The sequence below is a fragment of the Agrilus planipennis genome, unplaced genomic scaffold (assembly GCF_000699045.2).
Source record: "Agrilus planipennis isolate EAB-ADULT unplaced genomic scaffold, Apla_2.0 scaffold507, whole genome shotgun sequence".
NCBI lineage: Eukaryota > Metazoa > Arthropoda > Insecta > Coleoptera > Buprestidae > Agrilus > Agrilus planipennis.
The window spans coordinates 15,096-24,245 of record NW_020439157.1 but is presented as its reverse complement, the minus strand read 5'-3'; the positions used below and the strand labels follow the sequence as shown (position 1 = coordinate 24,245).

The window sequence follows — 9,150 nt, the reverse complement described above, 5'->3', positions numbered from 1 at the left end:
GTTTAATTTACTGTTATAAAAAAATGAGTGTTAAAAAGACATTTACCATCATCTGTACTCATTATGGTTTGAATTGACTGCTGTAACTGTTTCAAACAGGGTTTTACACTTTTAACTTGTCCGGCCATTAAATGGTGACATACCTAAAATTAAATGTTATGCATTTATAAATAGTAATATTCATAACTGGGGGGAAATTGGAGCAAATAGTTACATTACAACAGCAGAAAATTACCTGCAGTACCAAAAAATAGACTTTCAAATATTCTTTTTGATACATGGTTCCAGTCCATGTCTCTACTAAATGTCCTGCTTGGTTTAAGACAGTTTGAACTTCTTGTAATTTTTTATCAATTAGAAGAAGCTGCAATTAAATTATCAATAACATTTAACAGTAGGGCATATTTTTATAATTCCATTTCCTACCATTCCCTTACTTAAAAGAAACAAAACCCTGGTATAATATGCATTTGAGATATGAGCATAATCTACACCAACTCCAAGTAAACTGCTGGCAAGCTGATAATCCTTTTCAGCTGCGTGTATTTGCTGTTAATAAATCATGCATGGTAAGTTTAATTTCAATAGAAGTTAAACACATACTTACTGCTAACTGAAATATTAACCGGCAATGCCAGTATACATTATGTTGAGAGAGTTCAATTGCTTTTCTCAAAATTGGCTTAGAAAGTGCTGGCTGTTTTTGTTGTTCATAAAGTTCAGCCAAAACACTTGCTGCCTCAAATTTTACATCATCAAAGGAATTTATAATTTGTGATAATAACCACTAAAACTTAATCAATAGTATCCAAAGGTAAACAAACAAATTTAAACATACTGCTTGTTCTAAATGGTTCTTAGCTAAATCAGTATTTTTCGTGTGAGTTAATAAGATATTTCCCAGTTGCAAATGAGTTCTTGCTTCTACTCTTGGAGGCGGTTTAAATGTAAAAACTGCCTGTAAGCACTGGACACAACATTTTATCATAGGAGGACTGGAAGTCCTAAAATATTCAGCTAATCCTAGGAGAGACAAATACCAGGCGTCTTGTGAAGATGCCATTAGGTTATACTAAATTTGTATGTTACGATAATTAACTCTTATCACAATATATTCACACTTCTTTTATATATATCTCATTTAAAACTCGTATACCTACAAAAACACTACTTTATGATTAAATTATGAATAAAATAATGACACAAGGTCACAAACGTCAAAAAAAACAGCATTTAATAGATTTGAAACTAATCTGATTTATAACATACATTTAGCCCTGTGCCCTGTTCAGACAGAAACATAAACACCACTGTAAACGTCAAAGACAACATAACCTAAACAAAATTAAAAACACATCAAACAAAAAACAGAATTTAAATTATAAATTGAGCGGAAGGATCGTTTAAAATGCATTTTAAAGACTTGCTGCTTCGGTTTACTATAGAAACGCTCCATTGATAACGCAGTCATGGTAATGTGAAACACGTTATGTCTCGTTATCAACTGATGGAAGGAATTAACAATAATTCAGCACCTCAATGTGAAAATGTTGCCCAAATTGATAAAGCACATGATCGTTTCCCCTTCTGTATCGTTTGGACCCCAATTCCTTTTTTAACTTGGTTGTTTCCAATAATTGGTCATATGGGTATTGCAATGTCATCGGGTGTTATAAGAGACTTTGCTGGTCCATTTTTCGTTTCTGAAGATAACATGGCTTTTGGAAGACCTACAAAATATTGGCAACTAGATCCTTCAAAAGCTCGCGGCAGTATTTCTGGGTGGGATCATTCCGTAAGAGAAGCATCAGAAATTTACAAGGGAAGAATGCACCATCTTCTGTGTGATAATTGTCATTCCCATGTTGCTACTGCACTAAATTTAATGAAATATGATAATGCTAATTGGAATATGGTAAAATTGGCAATATTAATGCCATTTTATAGTAGGTATGTCAGTTTTTCTGCTGTTTTGAAAACATGGGTGCCATTTTTAGTAATATTAATAGTTGCTGTTATTTTATGTACTGTTTTATAATTTTAGTTAATATTCGTTTTGATTTTATGAAGGTTTATGGATGGATAAATCATTAGTTAAAAAAATATTAGCTCTTGGAAAGATATTTCTATAAAATCATTATTTTTTTGTACAAAAATAAATTGCAGATAATTTATTTTTTGTTGTTTTAATAATACAAGAGGGTAAATTATAAAGTTACTTTATTCTTCAAATAATCAAATTAAACAAAAAGATGCATTACAGTTGATTGAGATTGTATTAACATTAGCATACAAAAATATTAATTAAACAGTATTTAATTAACTCATATGATTAGTTGAGTTAGGAAACACTGTAAGGAAAGAGAACCCGGTTGTTCCAGAAAGAGTTTTACCATTTTTTCTTGTACTATGCTACATATTGTCGTACAGTTATTATTTATGTGCATTCCAGTTATAAACATTAGAAATTTTTTAATGTCTATTGTTGCACTTACAATTTCTAAGTTATCTTCATCAGTAACAGTTTTTGTAAACCCATGGATATTGCCTACAAATAAAACGTAGAAGGGCTAAAAAGTACATATCTAAAAAGGTGATTATTTTGCCCAAAAGTACTTTTAAACTGAAGTATAATTCTACAGACAATAATTTTTTAAAATTGCAGCCTTCTTTAATATGAGTCCAATTAAAAGTAAATCACGGGAAAAAGTTAAACTTTTATACAGATTACTACTTTGGTTTAAAAATGTCTTTTTATTAAAACCTTTCAATTGGACATGATATTTCTTATTTATTAGAAGTTTTTAACATATTAATATTCAATATTAACATTGCACATAATAAGCAGCTGCTCTAAGGCTGTGAGAAAAAGAAGGCAAATTTTCTGGATTGATTCGGTCCAAAAGGGCGGTAAAATCTGCCTCTCTTTTACCTCTCAAATAAACAATAGCCAAATTCAAATTCGAAAANAAAAATTACGACCGAGTGATATATGACGAATAGATAAATAAAATTATAAAGGTTTTGCTTTTTGCTATTGACTACGGAACCCTAAAACAGGGGCTTTGAAATTAACAATAAATAAAATTGACTGTGTAATATTTCTTTAATGCTTTCAATGTTCTATTTAGATGGGGCGAGAAAAAAGAAACAAAAAAAAAAGAACAAATGAATGGATGAAACAAATATGAGTGAAAAGATTAAAACATCATACTTTCAAAATATTAAGATAGTTCTATTTAACAGTATATAGTTCATAATTCGTCAACCTTTCCACAAATCTACAATAAAGAACGTTATTACAGGTCATCATTGTAATATGTAAAAGAAACAATAAACATCATTCTAGTGATCCACCGTATAAATAATAAAACAAAATTAAGCTAAAACATAAACAATATTTTAACAACTTCACAATCGTTATAAAAAATATACATAAAAATAAAACGTCCAAAGTTCTCTACGTTGTAGCAGTAGTAGTAGTAATAGTATAGCAGCGGTAGCAAAAAATGCAAGAATCACCATCACCCAACCACATATCATCATCATTTCATTAGTGTTATATCATATATCATCACCGTTGTTATTATCATTATTTAATTTATAAAGGCTACCTAAATTAATCAATCAGGTGTGGACATCAATCAATAGGTACTTATATGCAGTTGTTTCTGGTAGATGGTTGTGGTTGCAGTGGTAATGGTGGTGGTGTATTTATGTGTTATGTATCTCGTGTAAAATACAAATATTATACTCTATACATAATTTATATGCATATATTTATAAATCCATGTGACTAAACGACACGGCTCTATGTACAATTCTCTAGCTATGTTATATATGTACAAGTAGTGTATTATATACTTATATCACAATCTATACAAAAGTCCGTCGACTTTTTGTACTATTGCCGTGAGTATTCAAGGCTGCACTTCGGTACGGGTTACGTATATGGACCGCAGCAACTCGTGGCCGGGGGCAGGCGGTAGAGGGCTGCAGCAAGTGCAGCCTCCCAGGCATCGTCACTTCACGTCTTTCCGCCTTTTGCTTTCGCCCTCCGTTACTGTTGATTAAAAAATAAATGCTGAAATTATTCTTTTCTCCTGTTTCTCATTGTATAACAAACGATTTTTCCATGTATAAAACCACATTACCATTGTAATACACATAAATAATTTAGTTCTGCGTAAAACTACAGAATTACAAATTGTCTGAAGCTTTACCATAAACTAGAACTACTACTATACTTTTTCTTATTTCATTTACTGCATTTTATCAATTCTACGCTTGAAATATTAAAATTCTAACATTTTTTAGAATAAAAACTAATAAATATTAAAACTAGTTGTATTATTATCAAGGCTTTTTTGATGAAAGTAATTTTTCCTACCTGAACTCCTAGTTTTTCGCCGTAAAACTTCGGCATCAGGCTGCACCCTGTCACCCTTACTTCGCGTGTTCAGCGCAGGCGTAGCACGAACGGAACGCCGTGTATTTATAGACCCAGTTTTATTAATTGTAGTTGCAGGCGTTTGGATTGACGTTGCCAGTTTCGTTTTTGTTTTAGGCGTGATACCGACACTTACACCACTGCTGGCGATGTTGTTGTTCTTCCGCACCTTGCCTGCTACCTCGATCAAAGGTTCGTCGCTGTCCGAACTTTCGTCCGCTATCAACCGACCGCTGTTTCCTCCACCTGATCCGGCAGTTGTGGTAGTCGTCGTCATCGTCGTCGTTATTTTCTTCTCCCTGCCAACCACCACAATTGGAATCGTTGACTTTGTCGGCGTCTCGACCCCCATACAAGCTTTGATGAGTTCCGTAGCGTTCTCTGAACATTTACGCGTCTTTTTGCTGTTGCTGCGAACAGACGCGTCATCGGCGTTGATCGAATTTTCCGACTCATGTCTCTTTCGTTTGGCGACGGCCGGCGTCGCTGCCGTCGCCACTGGAACCGACGCGACGACGTTCTTCAATTTTTGGTTGTCACGTGACACGGGAGGCGAATTTAGTAGTTCAGGACTGTTCAGTTTCGAACAGGCTCGCGTTCGCAGCGATCGTGTCACGGGGCTGGGCGAACTGGGCGTCTGACTGTCTGGAATATCTATCAGGAGTTGTTCGAGAAGACTTTTACTCTTTAAAGCGACCGGACACGAGTTGCTGTCCGAATCGAACGTAGGACTCTCAGCGTCGTTTCGTACCGTTACCGATTTTTCGGCGTTCGAATACGTGTATAAGGGCGGTGTTACACGAACTGGTAAAGGGTCCAAATCGTCGTCTTTCCCATCAGGTATAAGGTCTACGCCCGTCCCAGGCGTTTCTTTACTCTGTTGCTCTGGAACTACTGAGACCGACGACGGTGTAAGACCGCAACATTGTTCTAGTTTTGTAGTGCCGTCCTGTTTGTTTTCGTTCATATCTTCCTCACCGTTGAGTCCCTCCATTTTGGCTAACTGCGCCTCAATATCAGTCAGAATGTCAGGCACTTGATTTTTGTTTTCACCGTGCGGACTTTGTCCGGCCTGGTTTGGCGATTTCTCGCTCAAAGCGTCCATGCTTTCAATGCCGCTATCTTCACCCTGGCCACCCGAAGTTGGCGACCGACTGGCTTGTTTCTCTGTCAAATCCGCCTTTTGATCTATTATTTCAGGAGGTTTATCTTTGTGCGGAATCGGGTTAGGTAATATCGGCACCAGATTCTCTGTCTCATCGTCCGTCTTCTGTAGGTTACTATTTTCAGTAGTTCTGTACGACCTGTTATTATTATGTACTTTATCTGATGTCGTAGTGTTTTCGAGTAGTCGCTGTTTGAACTTGGCTTCCATGTCAATTTCACCGGTCGGAAGGGCGACTTGTTTGCTTGCAAGTTTATCAGCTACATTTTTCGCATAACTTTTACTTCGATCAATCTCTTTACCTTTGCTGTTTCCATCTTTTGCTTTCAATTTCTCTTTTTTTGGTTTTGGACTGAGTGTTGATACTGTACCAATGTTGGTCGAACCCACGACTAATGACTGATGAGATTCATCGAAGTGGTCTGTCTGGCTGAGCCTCCTCTTCTTATCAACCGAAATTAATCCGTTGTTGTCCAGTAACCGTTTTGCGCTGTGGGCCAATTCCGAATCGCTACCTCGTCTTTCTTTCAATTTCTCTTTGAAATGGGTATTGTAAACCACTTGGTGTTCGTACTCTTTACTTCGATCGACTAAGTGACCGCCCGTAAGCAAGTTTTGTTCACGGTGTTCTTGTACAGATTTTATCTTCCTGATTTTTCTCGAATCCAAGGCACTGGTTTTGGTGTGGTCGGGCGGTATATTACTGGTGTTTGCAAAATCGCCACTGCTATTAGTTTTGTTTAAAGGCGATAAAGAGCGATCGTCCGATTCCATGTCCGATTCTCCCACTTTTCTGGGCTTAAACTCGATTTGAGCTTTCCGAACTTTCGGTTTGTTCAAGTTACCATCTGCATTTGTTTTTACCTGAAAATAATATAATTATCTCAATAAATAAATAAATTCTCTTCTGTAGAACCGTACTATTATTTATTCATATAAGAGATTTTTTTAAAACTTAAGGATGGAATTATATTTAAAACAGTATAAGTAGTCAAGATATCAAACTGTACATTTTGATTTCTTAATTTTTTTTACTGGTTTTTAAAATTTCATGTTTTTATAGAACTAGTCATACTAACTATATTTGAGCTAAGTAATTTTTGTTGATATAGTTGAATAGTACATCAAAATATACGAACCTTTTTTTTATTGTTAATTACAACATGATTGCGACCTCTTAGTGAAATGTGAAGTGGAGGTACACGCAATTCTTCACCTGTAGCTATCACGTTTGAAGTTGTTGCTTTCTTCGGGGGTGTGTTGATAAAACTCACATCGACCTTGTACCCACTGCTCACTGGTTCCGATTTTTCCAATTTCAACCGTAATTTGATTTTCTCAGTCGGTTTCAATTTGGGAGAATCACGACCGCCAATGCAACGTTCTGGCCTCCCTTTTGTACTTTTTAGTTTCGAACTTTTCGCCGATGTTGTCGTGTCGCTACCGGTATGATCCAACGCAGTTCCAGTGGTTGCATCCAACGGCAATCGATTCGACGCTGTAGTTACCATCATTGTCGTGGTTGATGGGTTCGATAAGGAACCAATGTCATCGTCGGAAACAGACGCTGCAGGTGAAGACAGGTCCGTGAACACATTTTTTATCTGCTCATCTGGATCACATTCACTCTCGTCGCTGCTGGATTGCAATTCGAGCTCCCCCGTCAGTGGATTGATTAGAAACTTACGACGATCTTTGGTGTCGGTGAACACCTCAGGCAGCTCTGGTGGACTACTTGCAATGTCGTGTTCAAGAGTTGGTAACAACTGGTCCAAATCGGATTCCTTCAAATCCGTTAACGTTGGAGTCAAATCGTCCATCAAACTTGGCGAACACGATCGAAACGCAATGCTTTTTGCATCGTCAAGGATCGAGGATGACTGTTGAATTAATGAGACACTACTACTACTATTATTGTTTGAAGTGAGTGCAGTGTGTTGTGGCATTTTGTTAGCAACTATCGATTGACTGGACAGTTCCAGTTCACCTGAGTTTTGGAGAACGGCACTAGGTTTCGCAATCATCGTCGAACACTGTCGATCCGGTAACGAATTATTAGTTGTTTGTTGTTGTTGAACGACGGCACTGTTCGAGACAAGCGCGGGCACTTTTGCATTGTTTGATGAAGCACTAACACTATTACTATTGATTCGCTGATGATGAACTAGTTGTTTGTAACAGGTGTCCGTATTGAGACTACTGTTTACGGTAACGGTCGGTTGTGAATGTACGATCTTTGGATGAAGGGGAGGCGGTGGTGGTGGAATATGATTTTGAACGGTCACAGCTGACGCAGAATAGACGCCTGTTGTTCGTGCAGGAACGCTCGGGATCGTTTTCGGCGCGAATGATGATGAAGGTGATGGTGGAGGCGGATGACTTTTTACAGTGGAAATTTGAGTAAGGCTTTTTGAGACGTTCGGGTGCAACATAGAACCGTTTGCTTGAATTTTACCCGATCCTTCTACATCTGATTTTGTCGTCGTCGTCGTGGTCGCAGAAGTTCCGTCATTTTGAAGCAAATTGACAAGCAACGGACTCGACAACGTCACCGGTGGATGTTTACCAGGATAAGGTGGTGGTGGTGTGAAAGAAGTTGACGTGCTCACGTTTCCACCTGTCCCTCCTCCTCCTAGTGAGCTGTTCTCCCGGCTCTGAATCGCCTGATTCATGCTCGTAAAAGGAAAAGGTCCTGACTGCAGTCTGGACGATGACAACGTCGATTGTATGGCCCCCGGTGTAGGCACTTTAGGAACTACACTATCCGGTGGACACACGACGTTGGGAGAACGAAACTGCATCTTGTCCGAAGATACAGAATTCGTTGGCACTTGAACTTCTCCCGACAGTAATCTTGATAATCCCCCATCGGAAGTTGCATTGGTATTGCTGCTACTACCTTCATCTATAAAATAAATAAGAACTTTATTGTTACCTTTATTCTTGTAAACTCAACTAAACATGTAATTAGGAAACTAAAATATAATAAACACACAATTATTACATTGTGGGATGAGTAACTTAATGAAGTATAAAAGTATAAAACAATGAATGAATAAAATCTTGTTGCATAAAACTAATTAACGTAAATATAAATGTGGACAATTATAAATGTGCCGTCCTGTTTGTTTTCGTTCATATCTTCCTCACCGTTGAGTCCCTCCATTTTGGCTAACTGCGCCTCAATATCAGTCAGAATGTCAGGCACTTGATTTTTGTTTTCACCGTGCGGACTTTGTCCGGCCTGGTTTGGCGATTTCTCGCTCAAAGCGTCCATGCTTTCAATGCCGCTATCTTCACCCTGGCCACCCGAAGTTGGCGACCGACTGGCTTGTTTCTCTGTCAAATCCGCCTTTTGATCTATTATTTCAGGAGGTTTATCTTTGTGCGGAATCGGGTTAGGTAATATCGGCACCAGATTCTCTGTCTCATCGTCCGTCTTCTGTAGGTTACTATTTTCAGTAGTTCTGTACGACCTGTTATTATTATGTACTTTATCTGATGTCGTAGTGTTTTCGAGTAGTCGCTGTTTGAA

The 9,150-nt window shown here is 37.6% G+C and overlaps 4 protein-coding genes across 5 annotated transcripts in view; 1 reads left to right on the top strand and 3 right to left on the bottom strand.

Annotated features, from left to right (window-relative positions):
* Positions 1-46: 46 nt before the first annotated feature.
* LOC108743486 (MAU2 chromatid cohesion factor homolog) lies at positions 47-1,265 on the bottom strand (the record flags this gene model as incomplete). The annotated part of the gene is made up of 5 exons (XM_018479059.1): positions 839-1,265; positions 608-787; positions 427-549; positions 236-364; positions 47-143 (listed from the first exon to the last, which is right to left on the bottom strand). Coding segments are annotated over exons 1-5 (754 nt in total), but the record flags the coding sequence as incomplete, so codon positions are not given.
* A 72-nt stretch (positions 1,266-1,337) lies between these two features.
* On the top strand, positions 1,338-2,159 carry LOC108743487 (transmembrane protein 222). Its single transcript, XM_018479060.2, has one exon. The coding sequence runs from the start codon at positions 1,490-1,492 to the stop codon at positions 2,036-2,038; it is 549 nt and encodes a 182-aa protein (XP_018334562.1). The 5' UTR covers positions 1,338-1,489; the 3' UTR covers positions 2,039-2,159.
* A 1,256-nt stretch (positions 2,160-3,415) lies between these two features.
* Positions 3,416-9,150, bottom strand: part of LOC108743489 — a 13,469-nt gene continuing 7,734 nt past the window's right edge. The window contains exon 6 of one of the 2 annotated variants that reach the window (XR_003231794.1): positions 3,416-3,965. The gene's annotated coding sequence lies outside the window, so the exon portion shown is untranslated. Of the gene's footprint in view, positions 3,992-9,150 lie in introns of both variants that reach the window. The other variant, XM_025977895.1, reaches the window with a different exon arrangement.
* LOC112905442 lies at positions 3,972-8,892 on the bottom strand. The gene is made up of 4 exons (XM_025977896.1): positions 8,766-8,892; positions 6,755-8,520; positions 4,391-6,479; positions 3,972-4,063 (listed from the first exon to the last, which is right to left on the bottom strand). The coding sequence occupies exons 1-4, from the start codon at positions 8,890-8,892 to the stop codon at positions 4,023-4,025; spliced, it is 4,023 nt and encodes a 1,340-aa protein (XP_025833681.1). The 3' UTR covers positions 3,972-4,022.

Bases quoted from the DNA above. Each gene is read 5' to 3' on its own strand.
- LOC108743487 (XM_018479060.2), top strand. From the start codon at position 1,490: ATGTCTCGTTATCAACTGATGGAAGGAATTAACAATAATTCAGCACCT.
- LOC112905442 (XM_025977896.1), bottom strand. From the start codon at position 8,892: ATGGACGCTTTGAGCGAGAAATCGCCAAACCAGGCCGGACAAAGTCCG. The intron at 6,480-6,754 runs GTTCGTATATTT...TATTATTTTCAG, and splicing joins TAATTAACAATAAAAAAAAG to GTAAAAACAAATGCAGATGG. The intron at 4,064-4,390 runs GTAGGAAAAATT...TTTAATCAACAG, and splicing joins GCGAAAAACTAGGAGTTCAG to TAACGGAGGGCGAAAGCAAA.